The sequence below is a fragment of the Chiloscyllium plagiosum genome, chromosome 7 (genome assembly GCF_004010195.1).
Source record: "Chiloscyllium plagiosum isolate BGI_BamShark_2017 chromosome 7, ASM401019v2, whole genome shotgun sequence".
Lineage (NCBI taxonomy): Eukaryota > Metazoa > Chordata > Chondrichthyes > Orectolobiformes > Hemiscylliidae > Chiloscyllium > Chiloscyllium plagiosum.
The window spans coordinates 8,790,223-8,814,966 of NC_057716.1; the positions used below are offsets into that span (position 1 = coordinate 8,790,223).

The following is a 24,744-nucleotide window of genomic DNA, read 5'->3' on the forward strand; positions in this document are numbered from 1 at the left end:
AGATTGTCTGCAAAAATCCAGTCCTCACCATCTCCTGGAAAGATAATCAAACCAGATTCAGGAATACACCATATTTCAGAAGCTACTTAACAGAAAAGCAGGGAGAGAAAGAAAATGCTTTCATAACAGCAGAATCCAGAAGGTGTGCTTTTTCTCCCTCTCTCTGGTTTTCCTTATCCTCTTGAAAAACAGAAGCTAGTGATAAAGTAGACCTCAAGTATATTCACAGATTTCACACTGCTGAAGGACAAAAGACATCTATTAAACAACTGCTTTTTAAAAATAAAATATACAATTTTGACTTTCTCTTCATACCAGATAAGGTCTCCTTTTAATGCTTTATACTTGAGTTTGTCTATGTGCCTGATGTCACTTCTTATTATTTTTCTTGGCAAGTAACGAAATTTCTCTTCCTTTTACTCAAGAAAATCTTGCAATTCGCTCTTTAACTCTGATTCGACAACTGCATTTTATCTGAAGTATGATTTCACTGCATGCTGAAAGGAATTCCTTTTTTAAATAATGGCCCAGTGGGGGCGTGTTTGTGTGTGTGTCTGTGGGGGGGTGCTAGAAAGAGGGCAGCTGATTCTCTCTCTTCACCTAGTCATGACGAACTGTAAAACTCAAGGTATGAGAGATTTACATAAATGTGTATTAAATACACATGAAGGGGAGGCGAGGACCAGGTGGTATTATCGCAGGACTGTTAATCCAGTTACTCAGCCAATGTTTCAGAGACTTGGTTTCGAAGCTCAATTTGAATTTGATTCTAACAGATATATTTCCACAGGAACAGCAATATTCTGCTATTGTCCTGAAGTTCTGTGCTTCATGCATCAGTCAAGTCTGTGCTATTCAAGCACAGAAAGTATCCCAAACTTCATTCTGACCTAATCATAGGTTCTTTCTTGAACAGCATAGGCCATTCAAATCCTCAACTCAATTCTCTCCAATGATGCTGCAAGATCCTGTCCAGCATTTTGTCTTTGTTTCAGATTTCCAGTATCTGCAATTCCTTGTTTTATTTCTTTCAATCATGTTTGATATGCACCTCAACTTATTTATTCGTCCTTGTACCAAATACCTTGATATTCTAAATAAAAATCAAAAGAACTGCAGGTGCTGGAAATCAGAAACAAAAAACAGAAGTCACTGAAAGAACTCTGCAGGTCTGACAGCATCTGTAGAGAGAAATCAGAGTGAACATTTCAAGTCCAGTGACCCCAAGAGATAGGATGGAGGGAGGGGGTTAGGAGTAAACAATAGCTCACAGAGAGAGAAGAACAGTTGGACAGACAACGGAATGGGTGACAGTCAGCCAGGCCTCATTCCTGAAGAAGGGCTTATGCCCGAAACGTCGATTCTCCTGCTCTTCGGATGCTGCCTGGCCTGCTGCGCTTTTCCAGCACCACACCTTTCAACTCTGGTCACCAGAATCTGCAATCCTCACTTCCTCCCGCTATTGGCAACCAATCAAGATTGCTTTCCACATTCATTTGCTGATCGGGACAATTAGTGGCTAACAGTGAGTTGTGTGCAATGGCAGACAATGTGATAACAAGGTCTGGTGTGTGGGGTTCAGGGTAAGGACGTGGGAGAAGTTGCCTCAACTCCTAAAATTGTTGAACTCAAAATTGAGTCCATATTGCTGTTGAGTTCCCAAGTGTAAAGTGAGGTGCTGTTCTTCAAGCTTGTGCTGAGCTTCACTGGAGCACTGCAGCAAACCTGAGACAGAGATGTTCACCGGGGAACAAGGTGGGGTGTGTTGAAGTGGCAGATAATTGGAAGCTTGGGGTCTTCTTTACAAACAAAATGTAGGCATTCTTCCAACAGTCACCCAGTCTACACTTCATTTCCCTGTTGTAGAGGAAACCACATTGTGAGTAGGGAATGTAGTAGATTCGAGCGTCATAGACATTGAGTCACAGAAACATACAGCATGGAGACAGAGCCTTCAATCCAACTAGTCCACACTGACCATGTTCCCAAAACAAACTAGTCCCACCTGCCTGCATTTCGCCCATATCCCTCCAAGCCTTCCGCATTCATGAACTTATCCAAATGTCTTTTAAATGTTGTAACTGTGCCTGCATTCACCACATCCTCAGGCAGTTCATTCCACATATGAAACACTCTCTGTGTAAAAACGTTGCCCATTGTCCTTTTTAAATCCTGTTCATCTCACCTTAAAAATATGCCCCCTAGTCTTGAAATCCCCCATCTTATGGAAAAGGGCCTTGCTATTCACCTTATCTGTACCCCTCACGAATTTATAAACCTCTATAAGGTCACCCCCCAACCTCCTACATTCCAGTGAAAAAAGTCCCAGCCTAACTCAAACCCCCTGTTCCCAACTACATCCTGGTAATTTTTTTCTAAACCTTCCACAATGTAATAATTCCCTTCCTTTAACAGGAGGACCAGAACTGTAGACAGTACTGCAGAACAGCCTTCACCAATATTCTGTGCAACCTCAACATGTCGCCACAACTCCTGTTCTCAATGATCTGAGCAATGAAGACAAGTGCGTTAAATGCCTTCTTAACCACTCCATCTACATGTGAGACAAATTTCAAAGAACTCTTAGGCCTGTCTGTTTTACAATGCCACCCAGAGGCCTACCGTTAATTGCATAAGTTCTGCCCTTGTTTATTTTACCAAAATGCAATATCTCACATTTATCCACATTAACTTCCACCTGCCACTCCTCAGCCCATTGACCGAATTGATCAAGATCTCTTTGTAATCTTAGATAACCTACTTCATTATCCACTATACCACCAATTTTGGTATTATTTGCAAACTTACTAACCATGCCTCCTATATTCTCATCCAGTTCATTTATATAAAAGACAGATAAAAGTGGACCCAGCACCAATCTCTGTGGAACACCACTGGTCAGGGGTCTCCATCACCACCCTCTGTCTCCTACCATCAAACCACTTGGAGAGCTCCACTTGGAGCATCCACTTGGAGAGCTCTCCCTGAATCCCATGTCATCTAACTTTACTAATTAGTCTACCATGCCAAAACCTGTATTGAGTGAAGTGCAGGTAAAGTGCTGCTTCACCTGGAAGGTGTGTGTGGATCCTTGGATACTGAGGAGGGAGGAAGTAGGTGTGCAGGTGTTACACCTTCTGCTATTGCAGGGGAAGAGGGTGTTGGGGAAGGAGGAGTGAACCACGGTGACCCAGAGAAAGGATCCTTGCAGAAGGCTGACAAGGAAGAGAAGATGAATATGTGTCTGGTGGTGGCAGCTCACTGGAGATGGCAGAAATAGCAGCTAATGATCTGCTGGATGTGGATGTGTGAGGAGTATTAAGTGAGAAGCAGGGTACCCTATCGCTATTGTGGGAGGATAGAAAGAGGGTGAGGGCTGAGTGCGAAAGATGGGTCAGACCCAACTGAGGGCCCTGTCAACTATAGTGCTGGGGAACCCTTGGTTGAGAAAGAAGGGACAGTTCAGAGTCCCCCTTGTCAAAGTTGGTATCATTAGAATAGATGCGATGGAGATGGAGGAACTGGGAGAATGGAATAAGCCTTTCCAGGAATTCGGGTGTGAGGATGTATAGTCCAGGTAACTGTGGGAGTCGGTGGGTTTATAGTGGATTTTGGTGGCCAGAGTATACCCAGAAATGGAAAAATATATCGAGGAAGGGAAGGGAGTGTTGTCCCGTTCCCCCTCAGTCAAAGCAAAATGCTCAGAGACACAGTATGACTTTACCTCCTTCATCTTTATTCTGAGCTCTGGAGGGAGAGAGAAAGATCACCCACGTGCACAGAGACATGAGTTCACGGTCTTCTCTGGAACAGCAGTTTCTCAATGAAATATATATTCATTTTACAGGGAGGAGCATCCAGATAAAGCAACATACATATTAATTGGGTGACCATTACAATCAATAAGTAACAGTAGTAAAGATTAAGCCATCTGCTGTTACACAATGAATAACTGACTTCATATAATGTATACTTTTCACCTTGTTAACTGAGTTTACATACTGAATACTACCTCATCTTGTTAAATGGTCCTACACAATTACCACTTTTCTACCTCGTTAGCCAAGTACCCTTGCCTTCAGCGCCCCATTGTTAACTGTAAGTTCTTATCTGATCTCAGTCATGCTCAGTTGAACCTCTTGTTTCACAAAACTCAGAACTTAACTCTTTCCCTGCCTGCCTATACCCTATGCACATTCTCATTCGCTCCTTTTATCATTTCATGATAACCACCGAGATGGCACTACCAGCTTTCATAAGTCTCTAAGAGCCAGTATTTAAGCAAGTTATTGACGCACAGCATACCATTATTATAACAACAAAAATTATTAGTCTGTTACAGTAAATAGAATTTGAAGAATCCTTCCAAGTGGAAAAAAAATTCACCAGTAAAGTTCTTAAATCCACAGTCCCTTGTGACCACTACATCCCCTCCAAGTTGAGTGGAAATGAGCCAGTTTTCCAAAATCTCCGTCTGTAAAGTCCAATCTGAAAACAAAATTCAGTCTGTTCTTACATTGCTCCTCTGAGAAATCTGAATTCTTGGATAAGGGCAGTTAAATACAACACAAGGCTGACAAGACTTCTGTCCTTCCAAAGATGCTTCAGATGGAGGATACCAGTACATCTGAGTGTGCAGTGCAACAGCTGCAGCAGCAGGCTAGGTGACTGCAGCATTCTTTGCTGCTTCTGATCCCGCTGTGCTGTTAAATGTAACAAAACCAACTGGCTGTTGTGATTTTAGCTTGATCAGTGAACCTTCATATCCCTTAAATGATCGAATGACAAGGTAAAACTCAAACGGTTTAATGTCCGTAGGAAGGCCACTGACAAAAGGTGTACCGACCTCTTTTTCACCATTGTTAACTTCACTTTTTGTGCTCATGAATGGGGAGCTGATTGAATCCATTGGATCAGGTTGTGGAGGGGTGGGTGGTGGTCTGAAGGTGTGCTTTACCTGTGAATGGAGAAACTCTAGAGAAGATGTTAGCTGCTGAACATATCTTTGCGTTTCCTCTCTCATTCCTTCCTTACCAGGGTGGTTATCAATATGCAGTCTCACATTTAACTACATTAAATTGTGTCTGCTATTTCAACATTCTTTGAATTCTTGAAGTCTGTTACTCTGTTCACTATTTGTGACATTATCAAGTTTGATACAATCTATAAACTTCTAAATTGTACTGCTGAAACAATTCAGTCAATTATAAACAATAATCAATGGTCCTAAAACCAAACCCGCGGGTACCTCATTCGGATTGTTCAAAAATTATTTTCTTTTAACAAATTGATACTTGGCAAATGTGAAAGCTATCAGGAAAAGTATTTCAAAATTCTGGAATTTTTCCCGCGCTTTAGCAATTGAAGAGGCAGATTCAGTTCAGATTTAAATCTCAAATATTTGTGGGAAGCAAATGCAGAATATTTTAAAATATGTTCTCCAAACGAAACTTCCCAAATAAAACAGTCGGAATTACTGTGGCAACTTTGGTAGAGATCAACACTCTTTGAATTTGTAATATGAAAAGGCCAATGAAGCCTAAACAATAATTAACAGAATTTAAACAGCTCAGCCTCAAGTTCTGATATTCTCTTGAATCTTAACAAAACATCATACTCAAAATCTTCTTTTTGTGAACACTCTGCAAAGATATTATAATACAATACTCTTGTCTGGCTAAAGCATGACCATTGACCCAACTGTTTTTTTTTAAAAAAACAGGTAAACACAATAGAATTTGTAACAAATCAGGGGCTCAGGCCACTCAATCAATTGGTTTTAAGGTTCCAAGTTTGATCATTTTAAAAAGGACATAATGTTGTACAATTGCAATTTAAAACAAAATCTGCCCCATTACATAACCCATAAAACACATGGAGATCCTCATTCAAACAAGGCAAATCATTTACTTAAAGAGCAGTTTCTGAACCAGTATTTGAACAAACCTAAATTTTTAAACATCAAGCATTCTCAGCAGGGCACAATTTATATTGAAACTTCCTCCCTCAACCCAAGTATTAGTACAACATTAATTTCAGCGTTTCTTGGTTTTTTTTTGCATCCTCTCACTGAAATTACCCTTATAAAAAGAGAAAGCCCTCGCAGCAGACCACATGGCACTGCAATCCAAGCCACTCTGCTCCCCCAGAACAAAGACTCACAGAGCCTCAAATTTCGCCACCTTGGGGACTTTAACCCCTTTCTCACATTGCTCAAACCCCACTTAAACACAGAGAACCCAAATGCCACTTAACACAGAAAACTCAAACCCCAATTAAACACCGAAAGCTCGAATCTCACTTAAACTTAGAGAGCTCGAACCTCAGCATAGTGGGGAGGACTTGAACCTCAAATCAACCCACCCAGGGGACTTGAACCCCAGTACTGTGCAGAGGACTCGAACCTCAATCACACCCCCCTCCCCCCAATGCAGCACAGAGGACTTGAACCTCTGTCTGCCAGTGTGCTTACAAAATTGTGTCTCTTGACTGAACTAATTACCATTCGAGGAATCCATAGAAAAAAGAGCGAGCAAGCGAGCGAGGGGACCATCTCCAGCACACAGGAATATCAAGAGGGACCAAGGTTTAAAACCTTATCTTGTGGGTCCGTCCACCTTAAGGCACCGATGTTCCGGGTGGCCACTGACACCATCCAATTGTAATTATTCGTTTGGATGCTGTCGACTATGCCAATATTGTTGTCCTATATCCCCCCCTTAGATGAAGCAAAATGCTCATAGACATAGTGTAGTTTTACCTCCTTCATCTTTATTCTGGGCCCTGGAGAGAGAGAGAATGATCACCCATGTGCATAGAGACATAAGTCCACGGTCTTCTCTGGAACAGCAGTTTCTCAATAAAATATATAGTCATTTTACAGGGAAGAGCATCCAGATAAGGCAAAATACATATTAATTGGGTGACCATTACAATCAATAAGTTATCAATAGTAAAGATTAAGCCATCTGCTGTTACACAATGAATAACTGACTTCATATAATGAATACTTTTCACCTTGACAACTGAGTTTACATACTGAATACTACCTCATCTTGTTAAATGGCTCTACATAATGACTGCTTTTCTACATTGTTAACCCAGTACCCTTGCCTCCAGCAACCCATTGTGAACAGTAAGTTCTTATCTGATCTGAGTCGTGCTCAGCTGAACCTATTGTTTTACAAAACTCAGAACTTAACTCTTTCGCTGTCTACATATACCCTATACACATTCTCAGGAGTAATCAGAGATGGATCAGCTGAAGGTGAGAACAGGTTAGGAATTGGAAGTGAAATTGATACACTTTTCAATTCAGAACAAGAGAGGGTAGGAACACTGATGATATCATCAGTGTACCAGAGAAAGTGTTGTGGGTGGGGGCTGAAATAGGAGTGGAACAAGGAAATAAGCATAACTGGGGCCTAACTTGATATCCTAACCTAATGAAAATCTATTGTTATCAGTCTTGAACACTGCAATCAACCTTCTGTCCACAGACTTGTAAGGATGAGAAGTTCAGGTGTTTTCTATCGTTAATGCAAAAACTGATTTCTGATCTCACTCTCACTTTCTGCACTGTAACTTCAAGATTGTAGTGCTTATTTCTAGAATTCTCATTCACTGTATCTACCTTATCAAATTGTTTTATCAGTGTAGAGATAGTTATGATCCTAGTGGAAGATAGGTAATGCTGGATATATTAGATCCCAGAGTGAAACATGGTTGGATGGATCATAAGTTTTATTTTTTCTTTTGCTTACTGTGGAGGTCAGTCACTGTACTTATTCACAAGAGGCTGTCAACACAGTTTTAGCAAAAGAACATCGAAGTTGATAACACAAAAGAAAAATAATGCAAACTACATTACATTAGTCATAACTGTTGAAATGATCTCATTACAAACATCAAAAAGATGGATTTATTCCTTTCACCTTAGCAAAAGGCACTCAAACTTTTTGTGAAGAATCAGCTTATCTCCACACGAAAGCCTCTTGCTCAACTATGATCAGTTTTCTTTTGACTGCACATTTCCTAGATTTTTTTTTCTTCCATTTAATCTATCTCTCAGACAAACTGCTGCTCAGCTCACTATTAGTTAGCAATGGGTTCTCTAATCTCACATCTTCACCTTCCACTGTGACACCCTCAGAGCCGTCTGCTTCTGGAGCTTCCTTCTCACTGACATCTCAGCAACCTCAGACTGCTAGAAGACTGCTATTAACAGCACCTCTGATGTTAAGTCCCTGTTTCCTACATGAACCGAACTCTCCCTCCCTCGTGCTCTCTCTCTCTCTCCCTCTCTGTGGGGACTAGAATAGCCAAGCCAGCCAGCTTGGTACATGGTTGTTCATTTTGCTGAAATCACGCAACTCCTTTTAAATGAAGTTTGAATTCCATGTTCAAAATGACCTTCTGGTCCTTATATTAAAAAAAGTCAAGTAAGACCTGTACAGAACAGAAAAATAAAATCCAATCTTCCTATATTTCCAAACCCAAGTGCCCAAATACTAAGGACATGTGTTGAACCTTCATCACAAGGCCCTAATGAGATCTTGAATTTTCTAAATGCAAGGGAATACAAACCAGGTTTAGGCAAGCTGCCCTCATGACCTAACCTTGACATTATTCTGATGACTATTGCGCTGTCATTTTTCCACATCAATACTGAAGGTTGGAGCCTGAATCTGAACACAGGACTCCAGAAATAATCTACCCGTGGTTGTGTAGAACTGAATCATAACTCTCTTGATTCTGTATTCCAGCATCCTTGAGATAAAGGACGTCCTTCCGCTTGATTTTTTAAAATTAATCTCCATACCTGCGAATTTGTTTTTGTGGACTTCTGTCTATGGATGCTTAAATCACTTAAATCTCCACAGTCCCAAGTTTATCACCATTAAGGAACTATTCTGACTTGTCTTTCTTGTATCCATGTTACCTCTTCCACATTGAATTGCATTTGGTATAATTCGCTCACATTTTTACTCAATTACTGGATGTTGTAATTGTGCCAGCAGTTATTGGCCATCATAAAGCAACACAGTAGCGTGCTCAGTCATTTGAGAAGATAGTTAAGAGTCAGCCACGTTGTTGTGGGTCTAGAGTCACATGTAGGCCAGATTAGGTGATTGCTATGAGACTGAAGTCAGATAAAGATAACAGATTTCCTCTCTAAAGGAGATGAACCAGCTGGAGTTTTACTTATTTCTGGTAGTTCCATGCCCATTAAAAAAAAACAAATGTGTCTATTAATTAGATTTAAATACTCCCAAGTGCTGTGGGTGGGATTTGAACTCATGTCCAGATCATTCATCCTGACCACCAGATCACTAGCGTAGTAACATGGTCCCTATGCTATCCTATCCTCAATCTAGCTCTGTCCCTTTATAAACATCTGCACAACTCACAGTTCCTTGTAACATAGCATTATCTATAAACTTGAATATACAGCAGTCATTTCCTTTATTCAAGTCATTGACTATAAATAGGGCGATCAGCTAAATCTTAGTACAGAATCTTTGGGAACACCATTTTCAAATTCTGACATTCAGACAGCATTCTATATATTACTTCTCCCTACAATCTTCCAACTAATTCCAAATACACATCACAAGAGTGCCTTCAATTTCATTCATTTTCTTCTTTATTCGTAGCTCTTTTTGAGAATGAGACACTAGATAAAAGCCAAGAATGGGAATACAACTCATTTTCATTCCCAACCTTGCGAAAAGTTCAGAGAGACCAATGATAACATGGATATTATTTGACCAAAGATCAGCCAGCCAGCTTACTATGGACCATAAACAAGGGGTGCAATATTTCAATATTTTTTAAAGTGTCAGGCTGGACCTGTTATGAGCTGACTAACCCACTACTGAGAAAACTTGACCAACTGCATGTCATTCAGTTTTTAGGAACAGACAGGCAGAATATAGGCAATTTTCTTGACATAGTTCAGGCCTTAACACTGGTGTCCATGATCACGAGAGGTTGCCAGCCCAGTCAGAGGCCAGCAGTTTCTGGATCATAAGGATTCCCAGTTGAGGCCTACTCGTTGGGGGAATCCAGAGATGAGAAATTAAGTAACTTTTACAATCTTCTTGTGGAGTGGAGACATAGAGAGAGGGGGCTTCTGAGGCAGGACAGACAAAGGCAGGCTTTCAGAAATTACCCCTTGCTTTTCCCCATCACTGTCTCCAAATTGTCCCCTCACCACAATCTGGCAGGCAGATCACCCTTGTTTCTATTTGAAAAAATAGTCAGGATGGCATGAGATCAGGGAAATGGGAGGTTGACCTCCTTAAGTGGCCAACAATTGCCCATTTAAGTGCCTTGATTGGTGGCAGGTTGCCCGTGGATCTTCTCACACAAACCTTCGTTACTAAGGTAACCCACTCTGCGTTAGATTTGTATTCACTCATGATTGTTTCAATTCTGCGTATATAGACTCTGTCTATCCTTGAATGTGGTCATTTCAAAAGTCAGACATCAACTCAGATCTGTATATTGAAGGAGAGAATCTGTAATATGTTAAGCAATTTCCATAGCTTAGCAATTGGCTGTCTCAAAAGGTCACCACTGATAAAGGAGATCCAACACTGAATCAGCTGCACCAACACAATATGATAACAAGTGTTGAACAACAAAGACCTCAACAATCAAAGAAAGTGTGAGAGAGCCCTTCCATTAGTAATACCTCTGGCGCTTCATCTGAATTCAATGGGAGCACTGTTGAACAAATGTTGGTATCCTACTTGAAGCCAGTTCCCTAACCACTAAAGCATAACTCTTGCAAAATCAACATTGATGGATTGGATAACATGTTTGTATGCAAAACAAAAGTGTTTTGCCTGACATGCCCTGTTCTTTCAACTCTCAAGTGGAAAACATTCCAGGAGACGACAAAGAAAGTGTTCCGGATAGACATTCTGAAGCTCTTGTTGATGGCATGGCAACATTACTATTAGCAACGAGGAGGAGATGGCACCAATCAAAATGGTAGCAAATCATTCCTTAAGCTCAATCACATTTTTAATTTAAAAATTTAGTGATTGAGCAGAGAAGGACAGAAAAAGCAGCAAATCCTGCACTTGAGCTCCCACTTTGTTGGACACATTGGGCAGGACATCCAAAGATCTGTGGGCCAAGAATCAGCAGCTGAGTCACATGAGGATCCCTTGCATAAATTTGCAATTTGTGAGAATGGCAACAATTTCCTTTAATTTTTCTAAAACTACAATCAAATCACCTCTTAATATCCAAAGTTCCAGGGAATACTGTCCTAATTTGTGTCATCATTCCTCATCATTTAACATTTGGAGTCCTGGAGTATCATTCTGTATCTCCATCAAGGCCAATATCTCCTAACTAGGTAAGGATGCGCTGAACTGCTTACACAGCTCTAGGCAACGTTTTATATAAGTGAAGCATGACTTCTACCTCCTTATATTTTCATCATCTAGATTATAAAGGATAGTATTCCATATGATTATAATTATTTCTCGTGGTTGCTTATGACAATCCTTTAGGCCTTCTCTGTTTGATGCGCTCATATTTTCCTATATTGAATTCCATTTGAGATGATTTTACCCATTCACTTCATCTGCTAATATGTTTGTAGCTTTATGGCTCTGTCCACATCCCTAAAGTTGGATAAATATAGTTAATAAGTGGGTTCCCAACACAGAGCTTTCCATGATACTACTAGCCACACTATTGCTTTTGCTTAGCCAATTTCCTAACCAGACCAATAATTTGCCTTCAGTTTCACATACCTCAGTGTTTCTGTGCCATAGAGATACATGACAAATACATATATGACACATTTGCAGACTAGACACACAATCTTTTCCGTCATGTATCAATGTATATTTTTCTTTAATTGGTGTAGTTTTCTTCCTGCTCATTAACTTGGTCTAAAATAAAACTGCATAAGGTTTAAATACTTATGGTCTCAAGCTTACAATAATCACTTTATGTTATGGTGACAAAGTGCAGCATTTTATTTCCCAATGCACTGAATGCCTCTGGTCACTAATTTTCCACTCTGCGTATGCCGCACTCTATTCTGCGATCATTCAATGCCGATCTCTGCAATATTAAACACAATATTTCTGGAATAAGAATTTCCATCTCCGTTTTAAAAAATAAATTCTCCAAAGAAAGATATCCTTATTATCTATAGTTCACACTTGATTGGAATTGTCCCTCATATTAAGTCACTTCGTGGTATATTTACTGCATTCTGAATGTTTGCTTTGTAAAGTATTTTGGAGATAGTTCCAACTGTACACAGAACACTCTTTTTCTTTACTTGTTTTAAACAGAACGTCTTTGGAGAGAAGCCGGCACTTCCAGAGTACAAAGTTGCAGCTATTCAGAAATCCAGGTTCATTCTGCTTCATTATGGCACTTTCAAGGCCGGATGGGACTGGTTGATCCTCTTGGCAACATTTTATGTTGCAGTCACTGTTCCGTACAACGTGTGCTTCAGCATCAGCAGAGATGACCATTCTGCTGCTTCAAGAAACCCTCCTAGCGTGAGTGACATCTTTGTGGAGATCCTCTTCATGCTCGGTGAGACTTCCATCTTATCAATTTATAATGCGTACCCCCAAAATGAGCAACCATGGACTCAAGACAAATAGTCCACATTTCCCCATTGTTATAGTTCCTCTATAGCACAGGAATGCACAAGGAGAAGGAAATGTGGAGTAAGTGACTTACTCTGTAAATCATGATTTGGAGATCCCGGTGTTGGACTGGGGTACACAAAGTTAAAAATCACACAACACCAGGTATCCACCTGATGAAGGAGCAGCGCTCCGAAAGCTAGTGCTTCCAAATAGTGCTTCTGGTGTTGTGTGACTTTTAACTTTGTAATCGTAAAGTAATACCATTCCATTGTTTCCTGGGATTTGTGCTCCACCTTTGACCTCACCTAAATCTTAGACACTTATCCTAGCTACAGCCCCTTTAAATCAATTCTGTTCATGATTTTCATATATTTAAGCCTATTTTCAAGCTGATGCCACTTAAAAATAATGGCAACTTGACAGAAGCTTGACATATTACCCTAAATCAGTTTTTTAAGCATGTTTGGTTAGCTTAATGTACTTCTCTCTTGTTCTTCATTGTGATGCTTTCGGAAAAAAACTTTTCCCAAAAAACTTGGTCCATAACATCAAGGAAATCTCAACAAATTGTAATTGCAGAGAAGAATAAACTGATAAATCAGTTGACATGCAGAGATACATTGGAAGGAATAGGGACAATGTGAGAAAGAACAGTAGGACAGAGTAAAGAACAGTACAATGTTGAAACAGGGAGAATAAATGGAAAAAATTATATGCACTGGACATAATAAGGGACTAGTATGTTTTTTTTTCTCTCTCTCTCTCTCTCTCTCTGATGTATTAAACATTGTTCAGTAAATCCTGACATATGCATAACAACCATACAGAGCAGTACAGGTCATTTTACTGTCAGCAAAGTGATAGCATTCACCATTGACCTCAAAGAAAACTTTGCACCCCCAGAGGTATGGATTTCCCCTTTCGTATTGTTAGTTTAAATCTGGCACAAATCAAGGAGATTCCAAGTATTTGGCAGAAATAATATCATCAGCAGGGAAGCAACCAGTCACAATTCTCTCAAACATCACCCCACAAAAACTACCCTTCTATTTTTAATATTAGTTTTTAAATAACTAATAAATGATTGGGATGTACACATTGAATTAAGATAGAAACTAAAATATCCGAAGCAAACTTGTAAAATAATACTTCTAAAAGATGTTTTTTAAATCATAGCAGAGATCTTTCACACACTATAAATATAACGTTTGTGCTTTTTCTGGGCCGGAGTGTTGTTCAATAGTAGTTAGAATCTTGACAGGGCATTGAAAACCCAGTTGTATTTCATTCAACATGGTGTAACTTTTACAAGGCTTTTTACAGGGATACTAACAGCACAAAATAGCAATTTTTATCATACTCAAGGACAGTCTCTGTCCCCTCACCTCTGGAATTCAGCGCTCTCCTGACCATGTATGGGCCTATCTCATAATGAGGCCTGTCCTTGCAGATCCAAACTGAGCATTGGTGAACAAGTTATTGGTGAGTAACAGAGAGGACTGTCAATGATTTATTTCATTACTTTGCTGATGATTGAAAGTAAACTGATAGTACAGTAATTGCCTAGATTTGATTCATTTTTGCTTTTTGGAGCCAAGACTGCAAAATTTGTCTACTTTCCTATTTGTGGAGTAGTTGCTCATGTTGTAGCTAGATTAGAATAGCAGGTAACTTTGGACCACATATCTTAAATATTTGCAGGCAGGAGCTGTCAGGCAAATAGCATTATCCATATCCAGTGGACTCAGCTATTCCTTTTTATTATGTGGAGTAAAAAAAATTGAATAAAAGTATTTTTAACGCTTGTGGCATCATGAGGAGGCCAAGATGGAACAATCACTTTGCACTTCTAGCAGAAGAGTTTTTAAGTATTTCCACATTGTCGTTTGCATTAATTTGCTGAGCTTCAACACCATCAAGGATGTGAATATTCATGGAGATGTCTCCAGCACATAACTATTGTGGCTATTTACCATCTGTGTAGTCCATGTTGTAGCTTCTCCAGGGTAGGCACTTCATATTGACATAGCCTGGTGCTACGAAACCCAGCTGTAATCTCCTTTGTCCTCAATATTAGTGTGTTCCCATGTACTAAGTAACCACATTCAATCGACCTACAACCATACCACACTACAGGGATTGTATGATTATACAAACTATAAATGAGAAGCTGGAGTAGGCCGCTCCACCATTTAATTGGATCATTGTTGATCTAATTTTAACTTCAACTCCATATTTCTTCCTATTACCAATAACCTTTGATCTCCTTGCTTATTGATCATGTATTTTTGGACACTGGCATCACTAAGATAGTTAGTAACTTTAAGAACATAAAAACTAGGAGCAGCAGTAGACAACTCAGCCCCTTGAGCCTATTTTGTGATTCAGTATGATAATGGCTGACCCCATCTCAGCTAAACTCCACTTGCCTGCCTGCTCCCCATAACCCAACCTGTTACTAATTAAACATTTGTCAGTCTTCTCAGGCTTACTCAATGTCCCAGCATCCACCACACTCTGGGTTAGTGAATTCCATAGCTTCACAACCCTTTGAGAAAAGTTATTTCCCTCATCTCTGTGCTAACCCTAAAATCGTGACCTCTCATTCTAGATTGTCCACAAGAGAATACATACTTCCTACAACTACTTTGTCAATCCGCTTTAGTGGATTATGTGTGGCAATTAAATCTCCTCTCACTCTTCGAAACTACAGCAAAGTATAGGCTAAACTGCTTAATCACTCTTCATAAGACAAACCCTCATCTTTGGAATCAATCTAATGAACTTCCTCTGAGCTGTGTCCAATATAACTATACCCTCCTCAAGAAAAGGAACCAAAATTGTATGCAATACTCCAGGCACAGTCTCACTAATACCCTTGTACAGTTGCAGAAACACTTCCCAGCCAATTTGCTCCATTCCTTTTGCCATATATACCAAAATACTGTTATGTATGCACCTGCATTCCAGCTTTCTGGGATTCATGCACAAGAACACCCAGATCCCTCTGCACCAAAGCACTCTGAGGTTTCTCTCCATTTAGATAATAAGTTGCCTTTCTGTAGTCCTGACCGAAATGGATATTCCCACATTTATTCACCTTAGACTCTGTCTACCAAATTTCGGCCTTTTCATCGCCCTATCCATATCCATTTGTAAAGTTCATTTTTCTTCAGACCAACTTACTTTCCCAATTATTTTAGTGTCATTTGCACTTATTCAAACTTTTACAAATGCACCTACCTAAAATTAAAATCATTTTAGATGCAGCTGCCACTTGAGTGATTAAATAGGTTGAAGTCCGAAAAAAAAGACAAATTGATCATTCATTTTGCTCTTCACATCTCCCTCTGCATCACTGAATTTGTAATAATGTCAAATGAAAGTCATAATGTGTCCTCTCCACAAATTAATCTCAATTGTGTATACATTAATTGATTACTACTGAAGAAACTAACTTGTGTAAAAGACTCAACAACAACAACCACTGTTGCGAAAAAGGTACAATTCTTGTCAGGTTAGTAGGTGCAGGAATTGGTCCTCACTGCACCTGTTACATGGACAAAAAGCAGGTACAGAGATTCCCAAGTTCAAGGACCGACATCCTGTTACCTGACAGATGCCTGACGACAGTGAATGCAAATTTGGACATCTCAAGTGGCCACTAATATATTAGAGTGCTTGAATTTTTGAATGCAGGCTGCTTTAGGTCCCCTTGCAGAAACTGGAATTCAAAGTAGAGCAAGCACCAGATCTACTCTCCACGTCTTCATTGGCTACTGTGGCCTAAGCAGCTGCTGCTAGCAAACTGTCAGTTTTTGTTAAATTGCAAACCATTGTGGTGAAGCCAGGTGGAGTCAAAACCTGTTCATTCCCTTTCTTCTTACTTTTCTACCAGCCTCAATGCCCCAGGATGTGACTTGGAGAGCACTATTGGCCAGGTATTGGTTGATATTAATTTTCTAACATTGATGAGTTGCTTGTGGAAGCAGAACAGGATCCAGCAGGTTGTCCCAAGTTATTGAAATTAAGTCCATTGTCGAAACTACAGGCTGCTGTCAGGTATCCTAGGTAGAAAATGTCATTTCTGAAGTTGATGATTAAAAGGTTTCTATTTATCAATAGCTTAAAGAATCTTTTTTGCACTATGTACAATTGCTTGAATGTTTGTTATTTCATAAACCCACTCGCAAAATAGGTCCATACAAATTTCTACTCCATAAATGTGTTTTACCACTAGGAAGTTCAAAACTTTCAGTTATTTCAATGATTCAAGCAACCACTTCAAATTTCAGATATTTTCCAGGACCATCAAATTACTGTCATAGTGTAGGAAACACATCAGCCAATTTACATTTATCAATGTAACGTGATGCGCTTCTTACACTATAACAGTAATGATCAAATTGCAATGAAGCAAGATGACTGGATAAATTTGTTTGGGGTTGGGTTGGTTGCAGATCACCGAGGGAACTTCCCAGCATTTTTTTTATATGAACAGTGCTGTGGAAATATCTATATCCAGCTGAAAGGTAGCAAGAGCCTTGGTTTAATATCCTATCTGAAAGATGACTGCCGATCACTGCAACCCCATACCACTGTACTGAAGCTTCAACCTGGATGTGTGCTCAAGTTTCTGTAAAGACACTGCACAGTCTCCTGGCTCAAAGGCAAAAGTGTTACCCCCGAGTTGTGGCTGACACTTTACTCTCTTTCAAAACCTGCATGCCAAGGCTACAGTGGCCTTGCTATTCTAGTTAACCATATCATTTAATTTATTTGCATTTGGGCCACATGGAGATACCGGCTGGGCTAGCATTTATTGCTCTGAAGAACACAGTGATGAAAGCAGTGCTGACCTTGGGATATAGAAGCACCAACTGTGATTTGAGGAAGGGTGTTCCAGGATTTTGATCCGGCACTCTAAAGGAGCAGCAATAGGATAATGGAGTTCCCGTGCATTTACTGCTCTTAGCTTTCAAGGTGGTTGAGGTCATGGGTTTGAAAGATGCTGTCAGAGGAACCTTGTTAGGTTACTATAGCACATCTTGATGATGGTGCACACTGTTGCCACAGTCCCTTGGTAATGAAGGACATGAATTTTGAAGTGCCAGTCGACATACTCATTGAGGTCAGTGGAGAGTACTTACACATATCACACTCCTAACATGCGGCTATAGGTGGTATGTAACCATTGTGGGCGGCACGGTGGCACAGTGATTAGCACTGCTGCCTCACAGCGCCAGAAACCCGGGTTCAATTCTCGACTCAGGCTCTGACTGTGTGGAGTTTGCACATTCTCCCCGTGTCTGCGTGGGTTTCCTCCGGGTGCTCCGGTTTCCTCCCACAGTCCAAAGATGTGCAGGTCAGGTGAATTGGCCGTAGTGTTAGGTAAGGGGTAGATGTTGGGGTATGGGTGGGTTACGCTTCGGCGGGTCGGTGTGGACTTGTTGGGCCGAAGGGCCTGTTTCCACACTGTAATGTAATCTAATCTAATCTAATCATTATGGGGATAGGAAGTGAGTTAGTCTCCATTGAATTCCTAGCCTCTGACCAGATATTGGATACATAGTATTTACATGGTTGGTCCAGTTCAGTTCATTGTCAATATCAAGCTCTAGGATGTTTGTGCTAGGGAATTCATGATAGTAATGCCACTGAATATCATGGGGCAATGGGCAGATTCTCTTTCATTGGCTGATTATGCCTACATGGCATAAATGTTACTTGTCATCTATCAGTCAAAACCTGGATTTTGTCCAGTTTTGCTGCATTTGGGCATGGACTGCTTCCATATCTGAAGAGATGCAAATAACACTGAACGTTGTGCAATCATTAGCGAACATCCCCACTTCTGATCTTATGATGAGAGGAAGGCCATTGGTGAAGTAGCTGAAGATGATTGGGCCAAAGACCATGATGTCCTGGAGCTGAGATGATTAACATCTAATAACCCCCCTCCCCATGTTCTTTGTCTGAGATATGTTTCTCATAGCAGAGAATTTATGCCAATTTCCATTGACAGCAGTTTTATTAGGGCTCTTTGATGTTTTATTTGATCAAATGTTGCCAAGGTTCCAAAGGCATTCAATCTAACCTCACTCTGTAGTTCAGGTAAACTAAGGGAATGTTTGGCCGTGCATCTCAACTGGGTCCGCAGGGGCCAACCGGACCTCCTAGTCACTGTCCATTTTAATTCCCCTTCCCACTCCTTTTCTGATATGACTATCCTTGGCCTCTTCCATTGCCACAACAAATCAAACCACACATTGGAGGGACAACACCTCACCTTCTGCCTGGGCAGCCTACAGCCTGGAGGACCCAAGTTCTCCAATTTCAAATAACCTCCCTTCCCATCCCCTGACTCCCTTCCCAGCCCCTCCCCCTCCCTTCCATCCCTCCCAGCCACCTACTGGATTCATCCCTCCTATTGACCAACCAGCAACTTGACAAGTGGCACTGCCATATATGGTGCATATATATCTGTAACATTGCTGGACCCATAGCCTCTGCAGTATCCAGTACTTTCAGTTATTTCTTGATATCATGTACAGTCAGCTGTGATGCTAGGAAACATTAGTGGAGGCTGAGATGACACATCTGCTTGACACTTCTGGCCAAGGATAGAAATGTTTCTGCCCTGTCTTTTGCACTTATGTGCTGGGGCTGGACTTACCCATTGATGTAGATGGGGTTATCTGTGGAGCCGAAGCATCCTGTTGTTTGCTGCTCCACCACTACTCAAGATTGGATGTGGCAGGATTGCATAGCTTTGATCTGATCTCTTAGTTGTGGGATTGCTTAGATCTGTCTATTGCATGTTGTTTCTATTGTTCGGCATAAGACCATAAGACCATAAGACATAGGAGCGGAGGTAAGGCCATTTGGCCCATCGAGTCCACTCCGCCATTCAATCATGGCTGATGGGCATTTCAACTCCACTTACCCGCATTCTCCCCGTACAAGTAGTCCTGTGTTGTGGCTTCATCAGGTTGACCCCTGTTTTTCCAGCACGCCTGGGATGCCCTTCTGCACACCTCATTCATACTGGGTTGATCTCCCACCTTGATTTTAATAGAACATAAAACATACGAAATAGGAGAAGGAGTAGGCCACTCAGCCCCTCCTGCCTGCCCTGTCAATCAGTAGTATAGTATAGTGGAAAAAAAATCATAAAGTTACAGATTGTTATTGAATATGAGTGTGCTCTGTTCTTGGCTCGCAGCTTCTTGTAGTTGCCAGTTGGAGTTTCTAGGTCTGTTGAAAGTCTATCCCATTTAGCATGATGGTAGTGCTGCACAACACAATAGACAGCCTCCTTAATGTGTGTAAAGACAGGACTTTGTCTCGATATAGACTGTGTGGTGGTCCCTCCTATAAAACAGTCATGGACAGACACACTTGCATTGGGTAGTTTGGTGGGGATGAAGTTAAACAGACTTGTGCCACTTGGGGGTTCCTTTGCTGCCTGTTGGAGGCCCAGTCTGGCAGCTATGTCCTTTAGAAATTGGCCAGCTTGGTCTGTCATGTTACTCCCAAGCCACTCGTGATTTCGGTCATTGAATCCCCAGTCTAGTATGCATTTATAGTATTTTACAACCACAGGCATTTTATCTGAAGAAAACAGAATTGTTTGCTCGGCTCAGAAGTCTTTGAACTGTTTTGTGGTCATATTACATATACTATGTGATCAAAAGAGGACACTCAACTCATTCACTCCTTTGCTAGCAGCTTTTTGAGCTGCCCAATAATTGCAAATGGTGTTCAGGTTGATATTTTCTCCAGATTAAATGTACAATAATTTGTATCAAGTTATCTAAATGATCTTGCCTAATCTACTTCTGAATTAAGGTAAAAGCAAGGACTGCAGATGCTGGAAACCAGATTCTAGATTAGAATGGTGCTGGAAAGACACAGCAGGTCAGGCAGCATCCGAGGACCCCCTCGGAGGCTGCCTGAACTGCTGTGCTTTTCCAGCACAACTCTACTTCTGAATTGATGCTTAGTTAAGTCTATGAGGCTAAATTCACACTTAACAGTCAGTACTGTACTTGATGTCTCAAATGTTCCACAAATGTCCAGAAAAATATCTAAAAACTGGTCACCTTTTAGAGCCTAATCCACCAAATAACTGAACATTGGTATGGATCCCATCTTGACTTTTTCCACAACTCTGAGTTAAATCAGAGCGTTCCTGACATATCTTTGTGGCCACACTTTCTTCATAGCTTGAAATAAAAGTGGAATATTTTATTACCAATCGCACAGTACTAACTTCTACAAATTCAGAACCTGTTGAGTTGACAGCTGCAGCTGAACAAATGCATGGCACTCCCATTGTTCCACTAACAGAAATTTGCTTTCCAAGTGATTACAGAGCAGTTAAACAAATGGAAGGACTGCAGCAGCATCTACATCACTATTGAGAGCAGACCTTTTAACTTCATCACTCCAATAAACACATTCACCAAGATACTGAGTTTATTAACTTTGGCCTTTGCAAATTTCATCCCTTCAATAGCTTCTCTGCAAGAATTTGCACAGTGATGCCAGTTCACAAAGAAAAGCATTGAAATCTGTCAATGCAATGCAATATAGTCCCTTTGAGAGATTTTTTAGGCAATATTTATTTATTAGATTGTTGCACTTATTCACTTGTCCTGTTCAGAACATGATCAACATTGTATTGTAGTTTTTCATTAGTGCATCCATTGCATTGCCTTAAAAATCAGACACTTCATTCAGAGATTAAAACGCCACTGCATCACATGCTGTGACTTTTGACACAATCTTCAAATTGTCCTTTCTTCACAGTTGGCCTGCTGAACATTGTGTACATTGCTCTCAGCAACAGAGATTCAAACTGTTGTAGACGTCACCATCCTTTGTATATCAAGGTTTCTGTTAACATAAAATTGCTTGATTGCTGTCACAATGGAGGCACTGTCACAAGCAGTCAGTTTTAAAATTCCTGCAAAGACAGCCTTGTAAGCAAGATTCTGGTCAAAGCTTGAAACACAAAGCCAACATTTTTTGTGCTGAAATATTCATGCTTTTGCCCACTATCAAGTTATGAAAAAGCAATTTGCACAATTCATCCAGGAACCGTACACTCGACAAATTTGAAGGTGTAATTCTTACTGTATAATTCAAGGCATGATCATGAATACCTTGCATAAAATGCACGGACACTTTCATCATTACTGAAAGGATGACATTATCAATGAGAACTTTCACCATATCTTGGTCTTTTAGCGGCCTGTCTGCTCCATCCTCATCTCATAATCTCCTGGTGTTTTAGTGAACAATAGTAAAGTTCAACCTTTGCTTTGGTGTGATAAACTAAGAATGGCACCCATGTGCATTTTGTGGTCAAATGTCGCTTTAGGTAGTCCAATTTCCAATCCTGCCACATTTCTCCTGTGCTGAACTTACCGCCAGTGCCTGCGCGAGAGTAAATAGTGCATACAACATCATCTGTTTAACAACAAGTGAAAATCTCACTGACCTGTCTGCTCTGTTTCTGTGTTGAAGATGACATTTCGGTTTCAATGACTCCAGAAAGCCATTCCCTTTTGAACTGAGATTGAAGGTTCATTTGTTTTTGTTCTGGACATATTTGAGAATTATCAAGAAAACAAAGCTTTAAAATAGGAAAGAGAAGTGTAACCTGCTCTTTGCGTCACAATACTTGCTTCTGGAATGTCTGCCCACTTCCGGGTCTTTATGGCTTATCCTTATGGTTATGGCTGCAAAGACTGTAAAGACTCCAGAACTTCCCAGCCTTGTTCCTATAGCTTTCAACTCAAGTCCCAAACAGGAATGATGTGACCTAACTTCTTCCCTGATTATCAGATCAGCCAGGATCTCAGCCATGAACAGATCAGCCAGGATCTCAGCCATGAACAGCAGAGCAGACGTGATGGGCTGAAAAGCCGACTTGTGCTTTTAAGTTTCATGAGCTGCTCAGTCCCAGCTGTGGGAGCAACCTCCAAGTATTCAACTACAGACGCTGCTTAATCTGACTTAACGTTTTTAACCCCTTCACCTTGAAAGGAGAATCCTCAAGTAAGGCAAGCCAGACATAGCCTTTACCTTTACTTTAAATTTTTGAACCTGTATTTTAGCTAGTAACTATACAATTTCTCACTGAAATAACTTTCAACAATTGTTGCGTATTAAACAAATATGCTACCTTGTCCAAAACATAAAGCTGTGCTGCTGGTAATGTTTAAATGGAAACATTCAAAAACTAAAAGAGGGCTACAATCAATCTTCTACAAATTTAAAATTAAGTGGCACAGTGACACAGTGGTTAGCGCCGATGCCTCACATTGCCATTGACTGGGTTTGATTCTACCCTCGGGTGACTGTGTGGAGTTTGCATGTTGTCCTCATGGTTTCCTCCCATAGTCCAAAGATGTGCAGGTTCAGTGGTTTGACCATGGTACAAACCCCATATGGGATTACAGGAATCTGGTGGGGGAGAGGGTTAAGTTAGGATGCTCTTCAGAGGGTCAGTGTCAACTTGGTGTGGCTGAATGGCTTCTTCCTGCACTGTGGAGATTCTATGATAATTCTCAGACCACTCTGAGGACACGCCTGGCGTATTCGTGACACATCAATAACAATATTATCCAGGATTTTTTCTTTAAATGGAGAGGTTTGTCCCATGACAAAGTTATCTGTCTGCATTTTGCTTTTAGTTGAGCTCAAACTTTTTCAAAAAAATTCCAAAATTTGTCTTTTGTTTTCCCATTACAGTAGAGGTTTCAGCATTGGAGCTTTTTTCTGATTTATATCATTGAGTAGCTTTCCTTTTTTTTGAGTTCCAGTTAAAATTTTTATTGCATTTTCAAAGGGTAAAGTAGTTGTCATGATCCTTGACAGAATCAGTGTGACTATGGACCTTCTAGAAAGCAGCAAGAAACTAGTGAAGTTCCTCAACGTCTTTTAACTATGGATCATTTTCAAACCCCCGTCTTCAAGAGGCCAAGAAGAAAAGAAAGTGCCTGCAACTTCAAAGAAGATTGTTTTAACAGCTGTGCTTGAACAACACTTCATCTGTTTAAACTAAAATATCACTTTTCTCTCTTGCAGTTGTTACAATTCAATACATTCCTATCATACTGCAAGGTTTTTATCTAGTGAGTTTTTGAGTTCTCCTTCCAGAAGATTTGTTCAGGGATTTGGAGACAAAGAAAAAAGCTTATCTTAAAAATACACCTTTCTGCCAATGTTTTAATTCTGCCTTTTCCCCCTATGTTTACCCAATGGTAGTGATGTTTCTGATCGAGTAATCCACAGATCCATCCAGTCATAGAAATACCCATAATTCTTAAATCAGATTAGACGCTAATACAGGTGTGCAATCCTTTATCTGAAATGCTTGGGACCAGCTGGTTTTTGGAATTCAGAATTTTTTGAATTTCAGAATAAGTGACAGTGTGATGGTGAAATTTTTTTAAAATCTTACCAATCAGCAGATGCGCTGTGAGTAAAACAGGCCCTGAAACAGAATTGAGGCCTGCCATTGCTGGGCCATGTCCCCACATGTTGCATCTGAGTGACACGCATCGAGTGGGCGTGGAGTTAAGTTAACTATTTGCACACCAAACAACCTTGTTAATGAGAAAAACACCTCACCAAAAAAACCTTTGGATTTCGGAACTTTTTGGATTTCGGATAAAGGGTTGTCTACATGTACTAACTGAACTAGCACACATAAAGATTTATAGAGGTAAGAAAAGTGGCTCCATTATGTCTCTCGGATAATCAACACTGGTGTTTATTACAACTGTAGTAAGTACCATCCTGCATCATTGAAATAGACAGAGTTGGAGAAAGGGTTTCATAAAACATTCAACTACCAATTGCCCTGCAGCCATGTGTACAGGGTATGATATCGCTACCTATAGACTAGAATGCTAAACTTGAGGGTTAAATTTTAGAGATAATTGCATCCTCTGTGGTTTTTAAGGTGATTGCTCTGCTTAGTGTCTACATTAGAGTTGTAAGGTCTTCAGAGCCTGCAGGTTACTATCCAGTATTTAGTCCAGATGCCGCAGATCTTGTGACTGATGCTTAATTTCACCATGTCCATTGA

The 24,744-nt window shown here is 40.4% G+C and overlaps 1 protein-coding gene across 3 annotated transcripts in view; it reads left to right on the forward strand.

The window, feature by feature from the left end:
• The window catches only part of kcnh3 (potassium voltage-gated channel, subfamily H (eag-related), member 3), a 664,660-nt gene that overhangs the window by 405,042 nt on the left and 234,874 nt on the right, over window positions 1-24,744 (forward strand). For all 3 annotated transcript variants that reach the window (XM_043692967.1, XM_043692968.1, XM_043692965.1), the window contains exon 5: window positions 12,330-12,579. In XM_043692967.1, coding sequence (XP_043548902.1) covers window positions 12,330-12,579 — 250 coding nt within the window. The remainder of the gene's footprint in view (window positions 1-12,329; window positions 12,580-24,744) is intronic.